We start from the raw sequence: 26,588 nt of genomic DNA, 5'->3' as shown, positions 1-26,588 counted from the left end.
TAAAATGGTAACTATCAATTGAGCAATATTATGAGCACTGTGAAATTCATTAAACTCTACAAAAACAATTAAACTTTTTTTCTTTTGCAAAAATATAAATAAATAAATTAAACTTTTTTTCAAAGACCAATAATTACCAATCCAATGACAAGCAACACTCATATAATGGTATTTTTTATAACAATCGGTCCAAATATCGAAATATATAGACACTTTTTGATTTGAACGCATAAAATATTTAATTATTTTTTCTCTTTGGTCTATCTTCTAATTTATCTAAGTAAAGTATTTCTACTAATTTTTTTAGTGGCGGGATTATAAGCATTTTGCAAATCATGTTAAAAAATTATTTTATCGGCAAATTAAAAAGGTAAATGTTCCATAGCAACAAAACGAGCCATTATATCTTGAGCATTTGCATTATCATATTTTCATAAAACGTTAGAACCCGTATCTGATTGATTACATGTTTGGACATGTTGTTTAGTTTGAGTTGTATGGATTTTAAAATTGATGAGATGATTTTTCTCCATATGCCTTAAAATATGCCATAATCTCCTCCCGCTGACTATTTGTAACTATTTGAGCAATATTTACAATATATCGTAAATTTTTTCGAGGCAATAGGACTTTCATTTGGATCTCTTAATCTACTCACTTTTCTGAAATATTTAACAAAAATATTAGATGTAAGTGAATTTTTACCTTTACCCTTACCCTTACCATTACCTCTAGTGGTTTTCACTACATTATGTTGTGTGTGTGTGTGTGTGTGTTTTTTTTTAAATTACCACATTATGTTGTGATTGATCGACCTTCTCCTCGGCCTCCTCCGTTTGCAAACTACGTGCAAATTGCACATATTCCTCTTCTTGTAATTGTCTAGCATATTGTTCACTGATGATTTCGGCAGCCCTACGACGTGATGATGAACCATTTTCCTTGATGATGATGATGATGAATGAGGATGAGGATAGTTTGGAGTGCTACCAACAACATCTTCACCCTCGGAGTTGAGGTTGATAGACTTGCCACAGTTATCACAAGATGAAGACATGATGATAGATATTAGAAAGGGTTAACAGTGTTTTATGTCTCGAACTTTCAACATTTTTTTATAAAATGTCCCGAACTTTCATTTTCTCCTAAAAGGTCTGAACTTTTATCTTTTTCCATAAAATGTCCCTTTATACAAAATTTGGTGATGGAAAGATGACAAAAAATCCTGAACTTTCAACATTTTCCACCAATAGTGGTTCCTAAAATGGTATTTCAACAATTGAGATTTTCAAAATATTTCATCCGCGCGAGGTAAGTTTTCTTTCTGTCACCAAATTTTGTATAGCGGGACATTCTATGGAAAAAGTTGAAAGGTTGGGACTTTTTAGGAGAAAATGAAAGTTCGAGATATTTTATGAAAAATGCTGAAAGTTTGGGACATAAAACACTATTAACCCTATTAGAAATATAGTAATAGGATTAGTAGAGGTTAATTTTACAAAAGCAAGAGATTATAACAATAGCAATTTAGAAAGAGCAACTAGAAACCAGGGGGCTTAGCCCACTGGCCACCGGGTCCTCACTTAAGTGAAGTGACCCGGGTTCGATCCCTCTTGGGAGCGAATTGGAGATTGGAGATATAAGGTGGATTTGGTGAATGGAGAGATAAGGTGGTTCTTGGAGTGGATGGGGAACTAATTACTAACATCTAACATGACTTTGCCCGATCAAAAAAAAAAAAGAGCAACTAGAGCACATAAAGAATGTAAGATAATTAGAAATAGAGGAAGAAGATAGTGTGGAATTGTTAACTGAATGAAGTGACTTTAAAGGTTAGAGATGGGGTATTTATAGATAAAATTAAGGGGAAAAAAAAATCTTATTTTTGAATTTGAATACAAAAAAATTAATTAATTGCAAAATCGGTAAACCGTCCATTTTGAAAGGTTAATCGGTGGTTTCCAGCCAAAACCGTTGATTAACTGCTCAAAATCGATGATTTTCCGTTCCGACTAGGCCCGGACGTGACATCGAGGAGGAAAAAGTGCAACTAAACAAGACCAATTTCCTGATAACTCACTGGTGGCGGGAAAATAAAGGAATGGCTATCTCAATTTGAAAACACACCTTCACCAAACCAAACACTGCTCTCTCCACAAGAACTGGAAAAGGGAAATGGAAGGAGGTAGCAACAGCGAAGCCATATTCGAATCATTAAATCTAGGTCCGCGGCTCTTCATGAATGAGGTTCTCAATGTTGTCGACGATCTGCTTGACGAGGCCTTCAAATTCTTCCTCCAGTGAGACTTTTAACCACCCTTCTTCACTCAACACTTTTACCTGCTCCGTTTCATTTTTCTGTTTAATTCACTACAGAGAGGCTTCTGTGCGGCTGAAGACGGAGGACACCGATAGATCCGCCGAAGTGAGCAAGGTTTTTTCTCAATAATTTTGCGTTTTCCTCTGATAATTTTTGTAGATTTGAACTCTTAAAGCTGTTTAATTACTTTTTAAATTGCAAATTTCTTGTGCTAATGTTGCTGGGGAATTTTAATTTTTTTAGGGCGTCTCTTACATTCGGGATTTGATTCAATCGACTCTCGACCAGCGAATGCAGAAGTGGGAAGAATATTGCCTTCGGTTTTGTTTTAGCGTGCCTGAAGGCTTTCTGCTCCCGGAAACTGTATGCTTTCTAAATTATGACTAAATTTGTCCTTTTCTGATTCCTTTTCGTAGCAATGGCTTGTAGATTATTCTGTCAACCCCATTATTAATTTCGTAAAGTTCAGTGTGTTGCTCTTTCAACAAGCTGGTGCTGTAAAGAGACGGGTAAATTAAATACACTTTTCGAAAAACCATTTTGCCTCACGGGCTTAGATTTCAAAAAGACTACAAAGAGGATTTTCATGTCTCATTGTTGGATTCACTATAATTTGATATCGAACCTGAGAGATGAAGAAATCTATTGAGTTTCACTAAATACATACTTGACTAAATGGTACAGTTCTGGTTTCATATGTTGTTTTTAGACTAATTACAAATTGTCAAAACTGTTCAAATATTGCTTTTTTTTTTTTTTTGCAATATTCAGTTATGTTACATATAAACTTTCGTACAAGAACATGCCATATTTGAAATTCATATCTTAAAGATAAGGAAATTCTGTTGCTTCTTTGCCTACAGTTTACCTATGAACTTAGGCCACTTACAGCCATGATCTTGTCAAACCATCTATTTTCCTTTTGCAAAATAAATTACCAGCATGGAGCATTAATCCTAGACACTTTCCCTTTCAAAAATACAACAATTCTTCTGCAAAAGAACTTTTCCTATTATTTCTGTGCAGAACTACCGGATTTTGATGAGCTGCTCTTGGAACCTTTATTATTGAAGTACTATACATATAGTCACAAGCTTGGGCGAGAAACTGAATAAAAAACATTAAATATCTCATCTTCATTGTTGAGAATGCATGTGTGGGGATAAATGTAAATTGGTGCAGAAAGAGTTTAGAGCCCATAAATCGACATGATTACTGTGTTGATTTAGATTTCTTCCAAGTTTTAGTCCATGAGATTCTGATGTACTTTATTAAGAAATGAAGCTCTTCATGCCCACTGGAACCGATTTATAATATATAAGGCAAAAAACCATTCTTCCAAGTCTGCCACTTATCTGAAATTGGGGACATATGCATTGTGGTTTACTGCTTTTTTGGGGAATAATTTGGTGGTTTTATCTGTAGCTCTAACTGCTAATGTTAAATTAAGCTTATAAATGTGCTTCTTCTTGATCTGTGACTTTTTTTAACTCTAGCTTAAATGACAAATCAAGGGGAATGATGAAATATTCTTAATGCTATGTCCAAAAAACTATCATGTAATAAATAGTAAAATTGTGTAATTGGTCATTTTGTCTCTGGCATAGTTATTCTTGTCATTTGCTCTAGATGACAATCAATAATAAAAATATCAATGGAATCATTACCGTTTAAGCCTGAATTGTATCTCAAATTACATTTATTGATCTCCATTTTCTAGCAAAAACTGTACACAAAGTTCTCTCTGAATGTTTCATTGTAGAATGGCTCACATGGGGATGATTCAGTGGACCTTGATGCTCTCACTGACACAGAGATGGATGCACAGTTGAATTCCTTGCGTGACAGACTTTCTTTGGTAACTGCAGTGCTACCCTTGAGATGATTAGAATTCCTTGATTGTGCTTAACATATTTGGTTATGGTTGATTTTCACTTACATATGAAAACATTAATTTTCTGACACAGCTTGGAAAAGAATCTGTTGAGCTTGCACGAGAACTCCATGCCCTGGAGAGGCAGTCATTGTCAAGCAATCAGTCTTCTGGGTCTATTGATGAAGCGCTGCAGTTGTACAAGGATCATGATGCCAGCCATATGTTTCGAGGTATTATAATTTAAATTATAAGTGCAAAATTCTGACCAAACTGTATCAGTGAAGCTGAAGCAATATCTTATAATGCCTTCTCAACATTTTACCCATACTGAACAGTAAATAATACTATTTCCCTTACACTAAATTATGAGTTGTGGTGAAGTCAATCCACAAAAGACTGTATCTGATTTTATATCTATCTGATGCAATCAGCCAAGCCAACTAGCAATAAAAATTCTGAAAGTAAGAAATAGTTATGCAAATATTATACTCCATACACATAAGTTTACAAGGCAATAGTTCCATCTGATTATGTATTGTGTTTAGGAACTCAATCAGCAGGGAGCCAGATTTAGAATGAAATGTAATGGGTTGATGGAAGTGCTGATATATCAAGACCTCGGGCTTTGACTAACTCAGACCAACCTGTGTTTTTCAGATTTTGCCATGTTCCCTGACTAGGAAATTTCGTACCAAAATATGTGTAGATAGTCAAGGTTTTGCTACCACATAATAAATGAGAATAAGTTGATTCTTGTTCAAGATAATGATTAGGGGGTGCTTGCTGATGAGTTTGGAGATGAGACTGGGAATGGAATAAAAAATTTTGGTTGGTTTACTGAACGATTCTTATAAATAATGATTTATCATCAATTTCTTGGGAGTGAGCCATAGTGCCATACCCCTGATGTTGGGGCAAAATGGGTCATTCACCTGTACTATCAATATATTTCCTATTCCTACTCCCCCATTTTAAAAATGCACCCTCTACTGAATAATTATTCAAGCTGTAATGCATGTACTAGGAGTTTGTGTAGCATCTCAATAATTCCTTCATACTATCAAGGGCTTATCTTCTGAATCTGGTTGTCCCGCATCTGAACTTTGTAAGTTCATTTTTATCCCCAAAGTCATGCATACAATCTAGACCTTAGCCATTCTGCCACCTTCTAATCAGATTGTACTTGTTGAAAATGAAGTTTTCTTTTTGATGAATTTTGGTTGAGAAGTACAATTAAGTTGGGATGTGTGAGTTGAGACTATGCTTTTCTTTGTCTGGATGTTTTTACATTTTGACACGATTGGCCTATTTCTGGTGCATCTTGTTCTACATCACCTCGAATTCTTTACAATATTTACATGATATTCTCATTAATTTCCTTTCGCAAGGTGTGAAAGACGGGAGTAAGGATAATTATTTGATCAAGCTTGGTGCGCTCATTTGCAGCATGATCTTCTCATGGCCAAAACTGCTTCTCATGTGCTCTCTGAATCCATTCATAGTTTTATTTTGATATTACTAAAAACAAATGAAAGCTCCAGGTTAAAATGAAATTCGCAAATTTGCTCATTTCATTTACAGTTTGTTTCAGTTATTCAGATCAAAAAGTGGCCACAGAAGGACTTTTTTCCTCTTCATGAATCTAGATCAATTTTTGTTTTAAACTTTGCACTAGTAGGGAAATGTAGACTGATTAGTCTGCCTTGTATTAGACATTCTCTATTGATACTTCAATTATTACAGACCATGTGTTTTATCTCTCGCAGAGCTGACAACTATAGCATCAGAACTCCGCACAAGATTGGGGAATCTGAAAAGGAAAAGGGTAGAGGAAACTCAACGCCATAGAGCAGACAAGCTCAAAGAAAACCATGATCATGTCCTTGGATTACCTTGTGGCAAAGGTAACTTTTTTGCAAGCTTCAGAGTTTGTATATAATGAAACATCGTCTGAAAAGATTGGGTAATTGTGCCTATATACATGAATTTTCACCATGTTATAGTTTTGTACATTAATTAAAAAACCTGCCTCTGAAAACATAAACTTTCAATTGCATTGATTTTTTCTATTGGTTGTCATTTGTCAATTGCTTCCAAATTAATGTTGAGGTAGAGGTCTGAAATGTTTACATGGCTTAAACGGTTGATGTACTAAACAACATAGTTGTATACATACATGCCACTTCAACTAGTCACGACTCATGATAGCATTAGTTTGTCACTTCAACTAATCACGATGACATAAATTCGTTGAAAATTGACAATTGTGTGAAAAATCAAAACAATTGAAAGTTTGTGTATTTGAAAACATGTGTAAAATCGGAATTGAGTGACAAATGTTGTCTTATGAGCTTGTAGGTATTTTTGGTGCAGAACTGGAAGAAGTTGAGGAGTTTCTGGATGAGATAGGGACGTCGTAGTTACGTGTACCACCCCTGCTATCCATGTCTGTTACTTATGTAAGGATACAACAACAGTGTTTCCAACATATATTTTGAGTCCATTCGCTGAGCTCTTGAATCATAAATGATACGCCCTCTCTCTCCATCAAAATCTCTCTTCATCAAAAGTATAGCATTTTTGGTGGGCATAAATTTTAATAAAATGGATGATGATTTTGACGTAGTGGAAAAAATGTTCAATCACTATATGAAATAGGTGGTTGAGATTAAATTGAAATGAGTTTTTCTTTTTGGTAAATAAGGGATATTTTTAATAATAAAAAATAAGAAAAAAGGTGAGATCATGTTTAAAAAGGAAAGTATCATATTTTGAATGAGCACTAAAAATAATAAAATTATCATACTTTTTATGGACGAAGGGATTATAATAATTTGCATTTATAAAAATGAAACTCCGGAAGAGACAAGGATTAATGAATATGAAAGGAAATATGCAGTATGACATAATTAAATATAATGGGGCTGACCTCCGTACAGAGGTCGACATGTCCTCAAACACACGCAAACATGTGCTCTATTTTATTTGGTATTTTGTGGTTAATAAATGTAAAATGGGTCGGGTTTGTCGGTATAGTCCGGAGCGAGGAACAAGCAACAAAATTCATCTGAGTAATGAATAAATTTATTGTGTTGAATTGAGGTTAGTCGTGCTAAGTTGACTTATTTTTCATCAAGACGAGCTTCATTAACTTTTTAAATATAAATTTGAATTTTAAATATTACTCCCTCCGTCCTAACTTTTAGTATCCAACTTTCCTTTTTTGGTTGTTCCACATTTTAGTATCCATTTCTATTTTTGGTAAAAGTAGGTGAGGCCCTTACTCCACTTTAATTATTTTAACTCTCATATAAAATATGGGACCCTTATTCCACTCACAACACATCAATCACTTTATTAAAACCCGTGTCGTTCTCAATTGGATACCAAAAGCCGGGACGGAGGGAGTAACTATTAGTATTTAAATTCTTATATAAAATAAAGTTAATTATATTTTTAATATGATTATTATTAATTAAGAGAATATCTTAAAGACTCAGTGTAATCTAGGCGAACCAGTTAATGGAAATTATGCAAAAACAAGTTATTAAGTTAAACAATTTTATATCACAAATACTTCTATGCAATCGGTTGCATCGTTCAACTGGTTTTCAGAATGATACTACTTCATTCAGGAAATGACACTTGAACATTTGTGAATGATACTACTTCAACATATAAATGACACTTGTCATTTGTATGTTGAAGTAATGTTATTCAGAAACCAATTGCACGGTGCATCCGGTACAGGAGAGTGCCTCATTTTATATTTATAAAATCATTGACTAAACGAGCTCAAATTAAAAATATATGGAATCATTAGGAATACACTTGTCAAACTACAATAAAATAGTTAAAAAAAATTATAATTTTATGAAGTAAAATAACTTATGCCTCTTATTAATTAGGCTCTATAGGAAGTCCCCATCATTTAAAGTAAATTCTTTGTTAAGATTTTGATGAATTGATCAGAGCATCCGCATCGCTTACACGATGCGGCCTACTCGTGTAAGGCCTCTATCGTGTAAGGCGATGCGGGCCTTGCCTATACGAGGGCTGCACGTTCTAACGTGTAGCCCATTTTGTTGTTGATGAAAGGCGCGTGTGAAACACGCGCCATTCAAAAAAAAAAAAATCAAATTTTTGAATTTTGAATTTGAAGGCAACTTTGATTGCCTCAGTTTGCGTGCAAATTTGACTGTTCGATTTTTTTTCTCTTTATATTATGTCATCCTCCTTCTTCTTCCTCACTTTCACTCCACAATTCTCCTCTTTCAATCTACACCTTTCAAGCATTTTCTTCTTTTTTCTTCCGACAATGGCGGAATCCGACCACGGTTCTTCGTTTGATTCATCCGACGGTGTAGCTCACGCGATCATGAAGGAGATAGAGTTGTAGAAACAATTACTTGCTCAAATCTACACCCAACCGGCGCCGGAGCCGGGACGTGTTAAACGTCCCCGGTCTTACGTCCACCGTGATCGAGAGGAAGCCCATCTACGTCTTATGCAAGACTACTTCCACGACAATCCAACGTACGAACCTACATTTTTCCGACGGCGTTTTCGAATGCAGAAGGAGCTGTTCTTGCGCATCGTCGAGGCTGTTCAATGTGAAGATACTTATTTTCAGATGACCACTGATGCAATAGGTCGGGACTCTATCTTCCCTTTGCAGAAATGCACGTCGGCTATCCGTCAATTAGCCACCGGCGTCAGTACGGATACTTTCGACGAGTATTTCAAAGTCGCCGACTCTATCGGGCATGTATGCCTCAAGAAGTTCTGCAAGGCTGTCATCCGGGCTTTCGGAGCCCATTATCTGCGTCGTCCAACGCCGGAGGACATCACATGCCTGACTCAGATGCACGAGGCGCGACATGGATTTTTCGGGATGCTCGGGAGTCTTGATTGTATGCATTGGGGATGGAAGAATTGCCCTAAGGGGTGGCACGGCGCATATACACGCGGTGATCAAGGGGAGCCAACCTTGATCTTGGAGGCTGTTGCATCCCACGATCTGTGGATTTGGCATGCCTTCTTCGGTGTCGCTGGTTCGAACAACGACATCAACGTTCTCAACCATTCGCCTCTCTTCGCCGACATGTTGGATGGAACGGCTCCGCCTGTGCTCTTTCAGACGAACCATCGCTACTAACAGATGGGATACTACTTGTGCGACGGCATATATCCGGAGTGACGTTGCTTCGTCAAGAGGCCACCGATGGCAACAAATCAGAAGGAGGCGAGGTTCAAGAAGATGCAAGAATCGGCACGAAAGGATGTCGAACGTGCCTTTGGAGTCCTTCAAGCTCGGTGGGGAATCATTCTCAGTCCCGCGCGGAATTAGTACTTGGAGCACCTCCGGACATCATGTTGTGTTTCATCATTCTCTACAACATGATTGTGGAGCACGAAGGTGAAGGAGCAACCAATTGGAAAGATGACGACGCGGGACATGGGGCGTCTAGCAGTGACTCGACGGAGAGTGGTCGAGCAACCCCAATTTCCTTCAAGGAATATGTGCAAAGAGATACCCTTCTCCGAGATAGGCAGTTACACGCCGCGCTCCAATATGATTTGATGGAGCATGTTTGGGCACGTTTCGGACCTCTAGCGCCGCAATAGTTATTTATAGGATTTGTTTTTATTTTATTAAATTTTATGTAATTTTTAGGATTTTAAAATTAATGCAATTTAAATTTGAAGTAAATTGTGTGATTTAAATTTATGAAATTAAACTTAAATGAAAAATGGAAAATCAAAACTAAAACTATCATGTAGGCTATTATGTAACACCAATACAGCCTATTTATACCATAAGACCCCCATAAAGTAAGCTATCATGTAACACCAATGCATGCTCTCAAAATCTAGTTTCCTTTTGGAGGTATTTATCAATATTTAGAGACATAAGTTAACTGCAAACGCCTCACTCGAAAAGATCTCCGAATGTGAGATAACAAATTTTGCGATCCCAACCCCATATTATCTGCTTTTCACGGTTGTAGAGAGGAAATGTGTTTCCACAAAAGGTTGTTGAGCGCAATGACCAGCAAGAAGAAAACTTCCCCCTCCGCTATTCAAGATCTTTACGACCTCTGCACCCATACTTTTACGCCTTCAGCCGCTTCGCCGCCGTCTCTCACCGCCGTTCATAAGATCTCTTCTTTATTAGGTACGCTCTTCCAGTGCTCTCCTTTACTTATTTTACAGTCTTCTACGATGGATATGTATACCGGGTTCGTTTAATTTAATTCTAGAAATTGGAGTTTCTTCCGATTTACTTTCTTTTCTTGCCGCCTCTTACTGATTTCAATATGGTTTTCAAGGCATTGAAAACCTAAATTAAAGAATGTTTAATTTTTAATTTTTAATTGTTTTGGCTGTGAGCGAAGAGAATTTCTGCATGATTAGAAAAAGGCTGTTATGACTATGACTCAATGACTGACCCACTTAGCTTTTCTTCAGATAAGTAATTGTGTTACTTTAATTTCTTTTAGACGACCTCACCGTTCTGTTCTTTATTTTTCATTTTTTGTTGTGCAGTTTTCTTTTTATCTTGAGATATTCTTATGTAGTCGATTGTTGTGCATGTATTAGCTCGTTGCTGTGAGTTCTCGTCCGCATTTATTAGGGTTTGGAGGAGTATTTTAGATGCCTCCTCCACAATGTTTTAGTGTTTAGTGGTCACTGTTTGGCAGATATTTACCTTACAATCTCAAATAATTGGAGTGTCTGCAAAAGTATATAGCAGTCTATAAAGCGCGCTTATTTTGCAGACACTATTGGTCCTGCTGATGTTGGTCTTAGTGATGCTAGCAAAGAGGATGACAGAGGTCATGGTCCTTTTGGGATCTTTTCATTCAATCGAGTAGATCGTTGGGCTCAGCCGCTCACTTATGTGGATATACATGAAGGACAAAATTTTACGGTATGCTTTTACTTAGTGAGACTGTTGTTTGTTTACAGCCTTGTTATGCAAGCATACCGAAGCTTTTCTATGTTCATTCTGCTTGTGATTGTCGGTTGTTCAGCCTCTTCATCTGAATAGTTTGACATTTGAAGCCTATTGGGCTTAAGCAACTAAGGTCCTTTTCATTATGTCTCTGGCACAATAATGTTCTTTAATATTCATATCATGTGGACATCAACATGAAAAACTGAAGAGGCCAAAGGAATGTGCATAACTTTTTGTTTTTGCTTTTCTCATATTGCAAAGCTGTTATTTATTATCCATTATCGCAAAGCAGTCCAATTATTGAACTTTATGGAAATCCTTAACTAATGTTTACTTGCTATTTCTACTCCGGTGCCTGCAATTTTATTCAGATTATGGCCAAATCTGTCTCACTCGTGTGTCAGATTGAGGAATTGTAATATGTTAAAACTAGTACAATAAAGATGAACTTTGTACTTCACATACGACTGTTTGAGCAGTTATATGGATTTATTGCAGATGTGCATATTTTGTTTCCCTACTTCGTCTGTTATTCCACTTCATGATCATCCCGGCATGACTGTTTTGAGCAAAGTCTTATATGGTTCCTTGCATGTCAAAGCATATGATTGGGTAGAGCCAGCCCGCATCAGAAAAATTCAGGGGACCGAGAATTCCACAGGTCTGTTACTATGTTTAGTTGTATCCTATTTCCTTCTCCATGCAATTTTTTCCTGTCTTTCTGGAAATCCCCTTCTTTTTTAATGCATTTTCGGCCTGGGCTATTATGATAGAGTAAGATACAGAAGCGATTTTAACCAAAAAGAAATAAATATATTATTTAAAAGGAAATAGGGAAATACTAAAGGAACAACAAAGGAGGAAACCTCCTGCCCAAGAAACAACCAAAATCCTAGGCAGTCTCTCTGTCACTGTGCGCGGACTATTTATAAAATAAATAGCCCCTGAAAAAACCTGCAGTGTAACCAAGGTTTTATAATGCGTTTTAAACCTTGAGGCTTTTTCCAATGGCCCCGTGAGGCATAAGCCTCGAGGCGGTCTGAGTCGTAAATCATAAAAACACATAAAATCATAGCAAGTATGATAGAACACATAAAATCATAGCAAATATAATCGAACACAGGAAAACACATAAATGTTATAACTAGTTATTAGTCTTTATAAGTCGAGTCATCGGAGAGGTTGAGGGCGGAGAGAGAGTAGAGCGGGAGGGAGCAGTATGCAACTTTCTAGGCATTTCTCCCTTATTTTAGACTTGATTTTTCTTTTAATTTCTTACTTAGGGTTTTATAAAAACAGCCCACTTGACCACTTCAAACTAGGGTTTAAACCTTAAAGCCCCTTGAGTTTCAAGCCTTAATAACCCCAAAACACTGAAAAATTATGGAGAATTGTAACCCTAAACACAAGGCGTGCTCCTTATCTCAGGTGAGGCGTACGCCTCATTCACAGCAGGTGAGGTGCTGCATCAATGTGTTTTTCAAGCGCCTCGTGCCGAGGGCGCCTCAAAAGCGCCTTTTTAAACCATGGGCAAAGCCAATGATGAGGACACTTCCCCAATCAATGCTCTTCTTCCTATGGCCCCTGTTTTCCCTTGAGGGCAAGGCATGTTGGAAGGGGGAAGTAATTATTGCAGATTAAGTTATGTTTGAAAGGGGAAACAACCGCGGTAACCAACGGCTTGATTCTTTATTATTAGTTTCATTATTTTATTCGCCCATGATCAGAATCTTGAGACTTCTGGTAGCACATTTGTGTTGTGGCAATTAAAGCACAGAGCTGCGATAGCAAAAGACCCCGCGGACGATGGTCCAAATATATCCTATGTGATAACTGACTAACAGGACAAGATTGGAGTTGGTTGCCATAAGTGCATCAAAAATTATGAGTGGCACGGGAGGTTAGGGTGACCACTACCCTTTTGATTTTGTCAATTTTCTTTACTTGTGGATGCCGCTTATTGTCTGCCATACCACTTCATTCCCTTTCTCTACAGCCTCCATTTGAGTCTCCATGCGAGTCATCTTGCAGGTCATATCAAATTGATGGAGAGGAAAAGAGTCAGAAATGATTTGAACCTGAAAAAACTGATATTATAATCGAAAGGAAATACTGAAAGAAGAATGGATACATTCCTAAGGTGGTTTGGCCAAGCAGCAAGTGCTGATTCCAAGAAACAACCGAAATACTAGATAAATTGTCCGCCATCGCGTGAGGATTATCTGTTCAACCTAGGTTTCGAGCCCATGAAAAATCCTGCGCCCCATTTATGAATCAAATGGAATAACATAAGCTGAATTACTAAAGATAAGGAAACTAACCATAAAGAACCAAGCCACTGGTTGCCACGGCTTTTTGGCAATATATTATTAGGAAAAAAACATGGGGTATGTGAAACCAATATTTGCTCAAAATATTGTATTGGTTTATGAGGGTTTTGTTGGGGATTTCTGGTTGTCATAAGTTCAGCATAAACAAGGTCCTTTTTATATGTATGTTCTGCTAAAGATGAAATATAAGAGAGGCAGTTCAAACATTAAGGCTTGTCATATACTCCCTCCGTCTCATTATTGTTGTCCCAAAACTTTTAGGCACGCGAATTAAGATGTAAATTGGTAGGATTCACACCTTTTGAAGGGTTAATTATTACCTTTTATGGAAATGAGACAATAATAATGGGAGTATGGGACAAAACCCAAAATTGTAAGTGGGACAACAATAATGGGATGGTGGGAGTAGTTGATTTCGATTTCTATTTCAATGATGCAAAGGGCTTGTGAATGTGATACCATCTAGATGGTTGATATCTGAACTTTTAACTTTATAAGAGGTTATGGTTCTGGAACATTGACTGCATTTTGACAAGGGATTGAATTTGATTGTTTAGGTATTATGATATGTAAGAGTGACTATAGTTTGCTTAGAAAAAATGGCTGAAGATGGAAACCTTAAGGTCTTGAGTACAAGGGAACTATTGGGTGAGCAAAACCAAACCTAAACAGAAACACCTAACCACACCATCAATTTTTTTCAATTTGACTTATCAGGTCAAATTTTTTGTGTGTGTGAGTTTGAATGTTTAAACCGAATTGTTCTGACACTGAACAGACCGAATTTTGAATTAGTTTTTATATTTTTATTATTTCAAAAATAAAAAATTAGGATGAATTAAAAACAGATATTCAGCTGCAGCTATCCTCCAGTTTTGCCATTCGGAGTGGCAATTAAAAATCCTAGCTCCAACCTTGCCACCAGCACCACTACCGATGCTGCCCCTTGCAGACGCTCACGTTGCTCACTCCGACGTGTCTCTGCCCTCCCGTTGCTATTGCTAAATATTAGTATGGTAAATAGAGTTTCTTTACTTATTTGGGTTAGTGAATTAAGCCTTTTGACTTCCTTTTCCTAAACTCAACTTTGGACTATGTATCATCAGTAACCAACCCCCTTGATGAACTCTATGTTGTGAATTTGCAATTGATGTAGTTGTATATATATAAAGAAATGAAATATGTATAAAGAAATGAATTTAGAAAGTTCTAATATGCATTGGAAAAAACTAGCGACCGTTTTGCCATTATTTTGAGACCATCCTGCTGATGGAAATTGTTACATGGGATACACTTAGGGGGCGTTACTTTGAATGATTAGCATTGATAGATAAAAATAATAAGGTTAATTTCTTATTTACTTAGATGAATTAAAACTTTGGGATATCTCAAGGCCCTTGATTATTCCTATCATTTAAGCTAGTTTAGCTTGATTTGTATCTCATTGAAAGGATGAGATTGGCGAAATTCTACTCTTGAGGATAAAAATACTCTGAGTTAGTGGTTCCTCCGGTAATTGGATTGGAGTAATCATGCAAAAAAAGCCCCCTTAGTGACTACTGTTGGGTGAAAAATGGAAATTTGGGTTTGAATTTGTCAATGAAAGTATAGTTCTGGTTGAGCCAGACAGAACCAATCAAACTGAATATTTCGTTATGGTTTTGGTTCGGTTTGGATCTATGATTCGGTTTGGTTTGGATCTAAAATGTGGTTCGGTTCAATTTGCGACTAAAAGTATCTTTATAACACTGTTGATAAAAATTCTTGACTAGGGAATTCTGATTCAAAACTCACCTATGTGATTGCAAGGCTGTGGTATGCTGGTACCTAGGCATTGGATATGATTTATTAAGCTTTGCAATCATTCTCACATGGGGAAAGCCATGTTCTTTTTCATCTACCAAGACTCATGCTACAAGCAATGAAATGAACCTACAATACCAGTCATGAACATGCATAACTTTTTATGTTGACGGATTAGTTCTCTGTTTTAAGATGTATGAGATTGCTATTTCTGTTACAGTTGCATTTCCATATAAAGCTCAATTTTATTTTTGCTTATTTGTTGTTTTTATTCAGTGTTATTCATGTGAATTTCAACTCGTGCTATGTTTCAGTCAGGCTGGCTAAATTGGCTGTAGATAAAGTTATAACTGCACCATGTAGTACATCTATTCTGTATCCAAGGAGTGGAGGGAATCTCCATTGTTTTACTGCAATCACTCCTTGTGCAGTTCTTGACATCCTTGCTCCTCCATATGATGAATTTTCTGGCAGGAGATGCTCTTACTACCGCGATTATTCTTGTTCCAGCTTCTGTAAGTAGCTTTTAGTCAGATTTTATGTAAAACTCTTTTGTGTTGTATATATAGCTTAGCATGGAAGTTGGAGGAGCCATGAGTAGCTCGTTGGATTTTGCAGCCATTGAAGATGATAAAAGTGGTGTAGAGAAAGAAGAGGAGTATGCGTGGCTTGCTGAGATCGACACACCTGATGACCTCTACATGCGCCCGGGAACTTATACCGGTCCACATATTCAAAAATGAGTGTTCTTTCATCAATAGAAGATCTCTTGCAGCTAGATGTCTATGTAAAAGAAATTGAAAATGACACATCAACCTCGACTATCATCGGTAAATAATCATATTTAAGTAACTAATCTATGTATGGATTTTCTTGTTGTAGTCCATAGTAATTTTTGTTAATATATATCCTTCCCCTCCCCGGTTGATACTTTTGAGATTTTGCAATGCGTTATTCTCCCGCATGGGTTCGGGGCATACAAAATGGTATTATTTCAAGTGTTCCGTTCTCCAACCATCATTAGTTCACTGTGTTTCCTCTATTTGCCACTAATTTTCTTTTTGGTACTTACGAAGTTGGAATAACTATACATAAATTAAGAAAAGGAAGCCTTACAAAATAACTGTACATTTCCAAATCCATATACTACAATATGTGAAAGCAAAAAAATGAAACCAAAGAGGGCTTTGGACTTCACAAAATGAATATAAGACATTTTTAATAGGCTAAATGTCACTTTCTGTCTCATCGTTTGGCCGAATTATCGATTATGTCCTAACTTTTTGATAATATCTAATTGGTATCCAACCTACCAATATTTTTTTAATTGTCTCCCGTAAAGAATTTTCGACGCCCGAGAGTTGATGTGGAATGCTGGAAACTATTACGTGGAATTATAAAAAAATCCAAATAAAAATGAAATACACGTATCAAGAGTGTTTTTAAATCAGTCTTTATAGTTCATCGTCTTTCTCTTCCACAACTTGAAATCTTAAAACCCTAGTTTCAAAAATTGAAAGTCACTTGGCAATTGTTCATGCGCAAATTGAAGAAGAAGAGGAAGAAGGAAGCCGTTCTCATAAAGTGAACTTCGCAACATGGCTTATGCTTTGAAAAACTTGATTAAAATTTTTACAAGGCATGAAATCTTAACCAGTACTCTCTTTCAAAGAGAGAATCACATTACAATTTAGACGTGAAATATCCTAAGCACTACAGTCTCATTAAAATGGCAAGCAATCACGTGATTCACGTGGATTTAAGGAATCGATTTCACCAATATCATGGCAAGATATTGGCGCAAGTCGAAAAATCGGGATTTTTTTTTCCCGAAAAACTAGGGTTCAAAATCAGCCTACCGATTGGAGCATTCGTTGTCGCTCAATGTCTGGTTTAAGGAATCGATTTCACCACTTAAATATAGAGAATGTCTCGCCGTTGATCGACCCTTGCGATTTCTTCGAATTTCACAGAGGTTCTTTAATGTCTTGTTCTTTCGACTGGAGGGGGAGAAACTGAGAAAGAATGTAGATTTTGTTATTAATTTCAGATTTCAAATTTTTGTTCAAACCGTAAGCGGTGTCGTTTAGAGTGCCACATAAGAATTATGGTTTTTTTTACAAAAATTATAATGCTGGCAATTCCAAGTGTATTCATAATTTCACGTAATAAATTTTCGGCAATCCAAGTCAACTCCCGAGCGCTGAAATTTTTTTATGGGTCACAATTAAAAAAATTTGATTGGTTAGGTACCAATTAGATATTATCAAAAAGTTGGGAAATAATTGATAATTCAGCCAAACAATGGGACAAAAAGTGATATTTACCCTTTTTAATATAAAATTTAGAGGTATTGGCATGAAAATACTTGATTTTTTTTTTCTTCCATTTTTTGGTTTTGCACCTCAATTCTAAAATCTGCCTATAAACACTTGAATGTATTTTTTCTGATTTTACATCCTACGAATTGTTACCTCCAAATCGTTGCCGACATGACAATCGAATTGTGAGGGAAGTTCGAAGTGTATAATGAAGCCGATAAATTTATTTTCAATGTGGGATCTAGAACATGTAATTGTAGGTTCTGGGATATCAATTTCATTGCCATGTCAGCAACAATTTTGGAGTAAAAATTCATAGGGTGCAAAATTAGAAAGAATACAAAGTTCAAGTATTTATAGGCAGATTTTAAAGTTGAATTGCAAAATCGGGAAATGGGAAAAGTTCGAGTATTTATAGGCCAATACTCCTAAAATTTATACATCATAATTTAAATAAATATTTTAAAATTTCAAAATATGTGTAATAAAATGTACTCCTTCCGTCCACAAAAGAACTTTCTACTTTTCTTTTTCGGGATGTTACAAAATAACTTATAGCTTCTGAACTCCCTTTCTTGAGCAAGGAACCACTTGCAGCTGTATCCATGAACATCCTGGTGCGCTCCCCACAAACGTTATAAAATATAACTAGTTGTGTGCCTTCATCAAATCTATGGTTTGGATACTTTCTGAGTTTCTCCTGGTATCTCTCCCATGTCTCTGCTAGCGTCTCTCCATCGAACTGTTGGAATTGGAGAATATTTATCTTTAGCTTCAAAGTAAGCCCGGGAGGATGGAACTTCTGCAGAAATTTGTCTGCCAGGTCCCCTCATACTGGATTAGCTCCCCTCATACAGGATCAAAAGCTTGTAGAGGTAGATTCCGAGATTGTGTGTTTATGCACTACCTAGAAAACTCCAGACGCAAAAGTCAAACCCACAGGAAAAACAAATAACAAAAAATAAAATAACATAAATAAAAATTCAGATTAGTATCAAACAATTATCAGATAGTATCAATAAATAATTAGTCCCCGATAACGACGCCAAAAACTTGTTTGCTAATTTCTTTAACACGCCGCAAGTGTACGGGTGTCATTGTGTACAATAGCAAGCAAGATCGTATTCTACAGAGACCAATTAATGTTAATTCCTATCATAAATTATTATTCTCCATCTGAACAATAGAATTGAAGGTTTGATTTTAAAACTAAGAAAAATAAATACTGGAAAACAAATAAATCAAACTGCAGGGAAGAATCAAATATAAATAAATTATCCCAAGGTAAATGTTTCAACAGATTGGAAATCTCAACAGATTCAATTCAAAAATCAAGATAATTCTCCTAGAACAATCTCAAAGCTAGTCTATACCCACTCCCGTGGCGCACAAACCGTTGATTACATGCAAGGCTACCGTCCCCGGATTACACTTCTAACATGAAACTCCTAAAAGTTCCTAGGATTAATGTCCTCACAAAAATAAATTCCATTTAGAATTAAATAAGTGTGTTCTATGTTCTTAGTTCAGGTAATAATTATCATCTCCCGATATCAAATTAAAACCTAAGATTATGCAAAATTGGTGATCAAGCAATAAAGCAAACAACAGGCACAAGAACATAACAATGATAAGTAAATCTGATTAATTGAATCAAAACTGTCAAGAATCCAAATTTGTTTACTTCCTAAACCCTAGGATAAAATATTACTAGTCACACAAAGACATATGAACTAGCAAAGGAAAATCAAGAATAAAAATAAACATTCACAAATAAACCGTAGGGAAAGAATGCGAATCTTCAGTTCTTGCTCTTGAAGTCTTCTCCGTTTGTCTCTGCAGCTCTCCAGAAAATAAAAGTAAAAGTTAAAGTTCCGTTCAAAGTGATTTTGGGGTTCTTTTATATGCCCTAGGTCTTCTGATCTCTTTTCCACTCCCAAAAATCACATTTTAATTAAGAAAACCGAAATCAGGCTCAAAATTGCGCTGGGCCCGCGGTTAAGACACGCGGTCGCGGGCTGGACTGCGACCGACGCCGAGTAGCGCGGCCACGTCGCGCACCCGCGTTTCTTCCCCGCGTGGACTCCTTGATTTCTCTGAATTGTCCCGCGGCCCCTGCCCGCGCGACCTCCATGAGGCGCGATCATGCATGCGGCTACGTGTCTTCACGACACGCAAACTTCCCAACGTCCGTTCTCCCTCATCCGACATCCGATTTGAGCTTTATTTGCGCCCACGAACTCGTATTTTCCTGAACGTCTTGTATATATACTCAAAACATCCTCAAAACGAGCCCAAGAATATGTCAAAACAACACAAACATGGGTGAGTAGTCTAATCCACAAAATAAGCAAATTCAAAGCTAAACAACTCAACTTTAGGTAGGAAAACACTCAATAAAGCACAAGACTAACACATCAAAGGAGTGAAAAATGCATGTAAAACAACTGAGAGTTTGTTGAGAGAGATTCCTGCCGGTAGAAAGCCGAGAGGGAGACGGAGAACGCCGAGCGAAAAACGGAGACGGCGGGGGAGAGGCTGAGTTTGCCGGTAGAAAGCCGAGAGGGAGACGGAGAAAATCTCACCGGTAGAAAGCCGAGAGAGAGATGGTGACAGCCAAGAGGGAGACGGCGAGAGCCTGAGTTCAGTGGAGAGGGAGACGACGAGAGCCTGAAGTGGAGAGGGAAACGGGCGAAGACGGCGAGGCGAGGGATAAGAAAAACCCTAGAGCGGTGGTATTTTTGGGCTGAAAATAGCTGCCAGTATTTTGAAGCAACCGTAGAACAAAAATCCTCCACTTCTTTGAATTAAACGCCGGGTAGGTAAGAAGTACAAAGGGAATAAATTCAATCAAAATAAATTTTACACACATGCACTTTTCAGCAACTTTTCAGTTGGGTAGTTTTGAAAATTAATATATAAAATAGAAATAGGTATAAAGTGGAGGATTTTGAAAAAGTAGGTATATTTTGTAGATAGATTTAGAAAAGTGGGTAGTTTTGTATATTGTCACTTAAAAAAAAACACATTGGTTAAAAACAAAATATTTTATTCTAATGCACTACCATGGTTGGGTTACAAGTACCGATGTGGTAAAATTGTTTGTACTTTCTTATTTGATTTTTAATTTACATTTGGGTCTCACGTTATTTACGTTTTTTTTTATCAGTAAAAATGGATAATATTAAGAAAGGTACCAGTGGTACCAAGGTGGGACTTTACAACAGTTTACATAATAAATCGTTGGAGCACCAGGAGTCCAACTCGATCTCTTTATCAATGATCTTAAAGATCCTATTCCAACACCACAGTCTAATCTTAATCTCCAAAACAAATTTTTTAGTAACCCAACCTTGACTATGAAAACGTTTCTCATTTCTTTTTTTCCACAAAATCCAAATGCAACCCACCCAAATAGCCAAGAGTAAATTTTGAATCTTCTTATCATTTCTGAAAGTCGTAAACATACCAAGATGTTTGTCGATCAAATTTGGCCGAGCCGTTGTGAAGCCCAACCATTTCTGTATTTCGTTCCACACCTCCTCCGTCTTCGGGCAAACAAGAAAAATGTGATTGATCGATTCTTCGATCCCACCGCACTCGCCACATTTCGAGTCTTCCTCACTCACCGGAACCTTTCTTTTCCTCAAGTTGTCGCAAGTCGGGAGTCGATTTTTTAGCATCCTCCACACTGTCACCGTTGCTTTATACGGTGTTTTAGCCTTCCAAATAGATTTGAGGATCTTTGCTTCGATAATCTGCCTTGTTGGTTTGCTGCTCCTAGCTTTGATTGTTGTGTATGCCGACTTGGTACTGGAAATCCTATCCGGTGCAGCCAGCCAGGTCCATGTTTCGTTGCTACCTGCACAAGGATAACATTGAGCAATATAATTGGTTAATCTGTCAACAACCTCCTGCTCACTTTCCCTCACTTCCCTTCGCCATTTAAAATCCCACTCCCAAGTCCCATCAACCCATCTCTCCCACTCACCGATAGTTGCTCTCTTATTGGCGGCTAACTGAAAAAGTCTCGGAAAGACGTTCCTAAGGGGCCTCGACCCAACCCAAATGTGTTCCCAGAACAAAGTTTGCTACCCCATTCCCAACCTTCCTTCTAATGTTATCCAAAAACCATCTCCCGGAAACCCCCCCACCCACTGCCACCACTTTTGACCACCACCCGATTCTTTTTCTCCTAGGACCTCTAAGACTGAAACCCTCCTCATCCCACACGATGTCGCCGTGCAGAGATCTAACGACTCTAGCCCACAGTTTCTCCCCTCCCTCCCAATATCGCCATATCCATTTCAAAACCAACGCAGAATTAAGCCACTCAATATTCAAAAACCCCAACCTGCCCTCTTTTTTGCTGTGACAGAGGTCACACCACTTAATCCACGATATCGAGCCCGAATCCACTTCCCCCCTCCCCCCCAACAAAAATTTACTAAACAAAGACTGTAAGGCTTTCACAGTAGCTTTGGGAATCAAAGAGAAAGAGAGCTGATACACCGGTATAGCTTGCAAGACGGCTTTCACCAAAGTGACTCGACCGGCAAGAGACAATTTCAAATTTTTCCAACTGTCAATTCACTTCTTGACTTTTTCCACGAGGTAGTTCTAATTAGCAATACTTTTGATTTTACCCCCGACTTTGATCCCTAGAAATTTGAAAGGTAAATTACCAACTGGATATTGCAACACCGAGGCCATCCTCTCCATTTTGTCGTCTTCAATACAAACACTAGGGATGGCAACGGGCCGGATCTGGACCGGGTCTGGCCAATACCAGATCCAGATCCGTTTTTATATACTAGATCCAGATCCGGATCCAGATCCGCGGATCTGAAAATTTTGGATCCAGATCCAGATCCGTCAGATCCGCGGATCCGCGGGTCCAGATCCATGGATCTTGTTTTCAAATTAAATTCACAAAATTAAAAAGCATATTTACAATTACAAGGGTACAAAAAAGAAAACGTCTATTAACCCAAAACTATCAAATTCAAATAACACATGATCTTGACTTCCACTTGTGTTACAAAAACTATATTCATTATTCAGTGATGAGCCACTTTCAGTGAGTTCAGTGACGATTCAACAGCTAACTAAGCAAGAAGCTGCACAGACAGAACCCCCTGACAACAATATGAAACATGGCTCTGTTGACAATTTAGTGAATGAAGCATGCAATGAGACTATTGGACCTCAACAAAGTGATAACAGTAACTTTTTAAAAAGGTTCAATCCAGAGAACCGAGCTGTTGTTTCTCATTTATTCCATCAATGGGCAAAGAAGCCTGCGTTTCATGATCCCACGAGATTACTCACAAAGGTTTCTTTTGTCATTGATGAACGTCTGCGTGCAAAAAAAAGTGCAAACAAGGATGTTTTGCGTGATTTGAAGTCCTGTTTAAAATCTGATGAGGCTTATCACTATGCTGTATCGGTTCTGTCATGGCTGCAAATTCCTCCGGATAAACATAGCTCTGGTTCCTCACTGATATTTTCGCCAAGTTTAAGACAAACATTCATAAATTTCAAATATAAATCAATTCAAATCTGAATCAAAATTTCAGTCATAAACATGCTCAAAATCAAAATCTAACCTTTGATTCAGAGCATCCTGTGGTAGAGAAACTCATGGCTGAACGACGGCGGCGCCGCGGCGGTGGAGTTTGGCGGCGAGCCGAACTGGAGTGACAGAGAGGCGGCGAGCCGAACTGGAGTCTAGCGGCGTGCTGCTGCTGTTCCTGCCTTCGCCGGCGACGGGCGGACGAATTGTAGAAGGAGACCGGCGATGGGAGTTCGTGCTGCTGGAGTCGGGAGTGTGCTGCACTACTGCTGTTGTTCCCTATTTCTCCGGCGGCGGGCGGGCGAGCGAAGTGGAGAAGGCGACCGGCGATGGAGGTGAGGCGGCGTGACTGAGGCCGAGAAGGAGATGGCCGATGGGAGATGGGAGTGAGGCGGCGCAGGAGTGAGAAGTTGAAGAATCGAGAGGGGAGAGAGAGATGAATTAGAAATTAGGTTTTCAAAGTTATTCTATTTTTTTTTTAAATATATCTAATATTATAAATAAAATAAATATAAAAAATAAATATTATATTTTAAATTAAATCGGATCCACGGGTCGGATCTGGGTCGGATTTGGATCTCAAATGTCAAGATCCAGATCCAGATCCGTTTTAGAAAATGAGATCCAGATCCGGATCCAGATCCGCGGATCCAAAAAATTGAGATCCAGATCCGTGAAATCGGATCTGGATCCACGGATCTGGACCGGGTCCAGGATCCATTGTCATCCCTAACAAACACCCATCAAGCTGCTTTTTTGGAAATTCACTTTAAGGCCCGATAACAACTCAAAAAACTTCAAAGTATTTTTGATCGCCTCTGCGTTCAACACAAAAATGGTATCATCTGCATATTGTAAATGAGAGATCTTCACTTTTTCTTTACCCACCAAAGCCGGCTGTATGAGCTCCGCGGTTACTGCTCTCGCAACAAGTGCACGAAGGCCTTCTGCAGCCACAAGGAATAGAAAATGGGAGAGTGGATCTCCTTGTCGGAGTCCTCTTTCCAGCTGAAACTCGCCCGACGGAGATCCATTAATGAGGACATTCACTGAGGCCGAGGATAAACATCCTTTGATCCATTTCCTCCACTTTATATCGAAGTTGAGCCTTTCAAGCATAATATCTAAAAAATCCCATTCCACTGAGTCGTACTCCTTAGCAAAGTCAATTTTGAAGAAAATCCAACCCTTTCCGGTGCTCTTAGCTTCATCAATCATCTTTTGCAACACAATCACTCCATCAAGAATAAAACGGCCACTCAAGAAAGCGCTTTGATTTTCTGAAATAATGGAGTTAAGCACTGTTCTCATCCTTCCTGCCAGAGTCTTTGCAATTACTTTATAAATGCTACCGATCAGTGAGATAGGTTTGTAGTCTTCACAATCCTCCTTCTTTGGAATCAACACAATATAAGAAGAGTTGCACCCCTTGGGAATCTTTCCATTTTCATGGAATTCATTCATCACTCGCATAAAATCATCTTTGATCACCTCCCACGAAGATTTCCAAAAATTGAGATTAAATCCGTCCGGCCCCGGGCTCTTGTTGCCTTCGCAACTCCACACTGCATTTTTTTATATCTTCTTCAGTGAAAGGTCTAATCAACTCCGTTTTGTCCTCCTGTGACAACTTTTGGTTAACAAAATCCACAGGTATTTATGGTAAAGTCCTTCTCCTTTTCATGAAGAATTTATGAAAGTACTCTGTCACTTTGCCCTTGATGATCACAGGGTCATCAACCCATCTGTTATCAAGCATCAACCCCAAAATTTCATTTTTTTTTGTCGACTAACGATGACTTTATGGTAAAATTTAGAATTAAGATCACCTTCTGTAAGCCATCGTGCCTTTGCTTTTTGCTCCAACAGGCTATTCTTGTTTTTAGACAGCAAGATAAGATTTGCATTAGCCTCGTTTCTCCTGCTGACCTCTTGTTCGTCTAGGCCCCGGGCTTCATCAGCCAAGTTAAGTCGCTGGAGTTCATCTTTCCTATTTATGTTGATAATGGTTGGTTTTGTTTTATTTATTCAGTTTCGTCATTTATTTATTTTCTATGCTTTCTGTTTTGTATTTGTTAGGTCCAGAGGGTCTCGAATAGGTGTATGGGGGGGGGGGGGAATACACCTATGGGCTATTTTTCAAATCCTCAATCAGAGGGATCTCAGTCAGAGATCAAAACGAAACTTTGCATGCAAACACAGACTCCTGTTTTACTGAAAACAGTTTTGACCAAACAGGGTTGACGACTGATACTGAAAGCTCTTCAGTAAAGAGTTATCGGTTAAGTTGTTGGATCTTAACTGATGCACGTAAGGGTTTCAGTCGTGTTTGCTAAGACAGAGATGATAACACTCTTCCTGACTATCAAAAGATAGATCAGTTAGGGCGTGTTTGATTTCGTGGTTAAGGGTAGTTTGTATAGCAAATTGGTAATTTTTTGATGTTTGATATGTAATTTAAGGATAGCTGGAGGCCCGGACTTAACGCATGGCCCGCGCCTAATTCACTGTTCAACTAAGGAAATGGGTGAGGGGGTGGGCGCCGGTTAGTGTAGCTGGAGTGGCGAGTTTATTTTTCTTTTCCAAAATTGCCCCAATTCATCTCTCTCTCTCTCCTCCTCGTTCTTCCTCCTCTCTCTGGAAGATCTTCTCTCTCGCTCTCGACCTCTCTCTGCAACATGAATCTCTCCTCATTCTCATCTTCCTCATGAAATCCGGCAAGCTCTCTCGCCGCCGAGGATCGCCGTCAACAGCCAACCCCTCATTTTCTCGTCTCCCTCCTTCTCTTCTCCCTCTCGTCCCTCCCCATTCTCTCTCTCTTCGCCGTCAACATGCAGCGCCACCCGCTGCTGCCACCATTCTCCAGCCCAGACTCCACTCCTTCCCCTATCATGACCTTCAATTTGTTAGTCCTCCAGAATTCCCCAATTTCAGGAACCCTCATCCCTAAATTTCACGGCCGCTCTCTTCTCCGATGGGCAACAGCTCGACGTGAATTCGCGTCGCCGTCGCTTTGTCACCGTACGATTAGCAGAGGTCTTTCGACCTCCACCGCCCGCACCTCTGTCTCTTCCCCTCACTGAACCGCCAGCAGTCAACAAGACCGCCACCACCTTCGCCATTCTCACCGTCAACAACCCCATCTTCCTCTTTATTCCAACCACGAATAGTGAGAGTCACCGCCACTCTTTCTGTCGGACAACAGTAGCTACCGTTTTCCCCTACTTTATACTCCTCCGAGCCCCGACTGAACTCACCAAAAACAACAACAATTGCTCCCAAAACTCTCTCACACACACAACAGCAAGGTTTGATAATTGAGAAATTGAGCGATGCATCGAGAAGGGGGGGAACGGACGAGAGGCGGCGTCAGTCGGACACAGCCGCGTCGGAGCCGTTCAC

At 38.4% G+C, this 26,588-nt stretch overlaps 2 protein-coding genes and 1 long non-coding RNA gene across 5 annotated transcripts; 2 read left to right on the top strand and 1 right to left on the bottom strand.

Moving 5' to 3' along the window:
• The first annotated feature begins 1,877 nt into the window (after positions 1 to 1,877).
• LOC130987400 (protein MIS12 homolog) lies at positions 1,878 to 6,749 on the top strand. Of its 2 annotated transcripts, XM_057910921.1 has the most exons (7): positions 1,878 to 2,300; positions 2,377 to 2,434; positions 2,564 to 2,683; positions 4,083 to 4,178; positions 4,288 to 4,426; positions 5,963 to 6,100; positions 6,555 to 6,749. In XM_057910921.1, the coding sequence occupies exons 1-7, from the start codon at positions 2,176 to 2,178 to the stop codon at positions 6,614 to 6,616; spliced, it is 738 nt and encodes a 245-aa protein (XP_057766904.1). In that variant the 5' UTR covers positions 1,878 to 2,175; the 3' UTR covers positions 6,617 to 6,749. The 2 variants fall into 2 exon arrangements, with proteins under 2 accessions (XP_057766904.1, XP_057766905.1); XM_057910922.1 differs by lacking the exon at positions 6,555 to 6,749 and having other exon boundaries at positions 1,945 to 2,300; positions 5,585 to 6,002.
• Positions 6,750 to 9,996: 3,247 nt separating this feature from the next.
• LOC130987399 (plant cysteine oxidase 3) lies at positions 9,997 to 16,171 on the top strand. Of its 2 annotated transcripts, none has more exons than XM_057910918.1 (5): positions 9,997 to 10,374; positions 10,979 to 11,130; positions 11,656 to 11,818; positions 15,605 to 15,805; positions 15,909 to 16,171. In XM_057910918.1, the coding sequence occupies exons 1-5, from the start codon at positions 10,215 to 10,217 to the stop codon at positions 16,031 to 16,033; spliced, it is 801 nt and encodes a 266-aa protein (XP_057766901.1). In that variant the 5' UTR covers positions 9,997 to 10,214; the 3' UTR covers positions 16,034 to 16,171. The 2 variants fall into 2 exon arrangements, with proteins under 2 accessions (XP_057766901.1, XP_057766903.1); XM_057910920.1 differs by having other exon boundaries at positions 10,026 to 10,374; positions 15,892 to 16,171.
• Positions 16,172 to 22,576: 6,405 nt separating this feature from the next.
• Positions 22,577 to 23,661, bottom strand: LOC130987398 (uncharacterized). Its single transcript, XR_009089717.1, has 2 exons — positions 23,221 to 23,661; positions 22,577 to 23,111 (listed from the first exon to the last, which is right to left on the bottom strand). It is a non-coding gene; the product is annotated as an uncharacterized LOC130987398 (long non-coding RNA).
• Between the last annotated feature and the right edge of the window lie 2,927 nt (positions 23,662 to 26,588).

The sequence above is a fragment of the Salvia miltiorrhiza genome, chromosome 6 (assembly GCF_028751815.1).
Source record: "Salvia miltiorrhiza cultivar Shanhuang (shh) chromosome 6, IMPLAD_Smil_shh, whole genome shotgun sequence".
NCBI classification, from domain to species: Eukaryota; Viridiplantae; Streptophyta; class Magnoliopsida; order Lamiales; family Lamiaceae; genus Salvia; species Salvia miltiorrhiza.
Note: the sequence above shows the minus strand (reverse complement) of the source record. Positions and strands in the feature narration are given on the sequence as shown.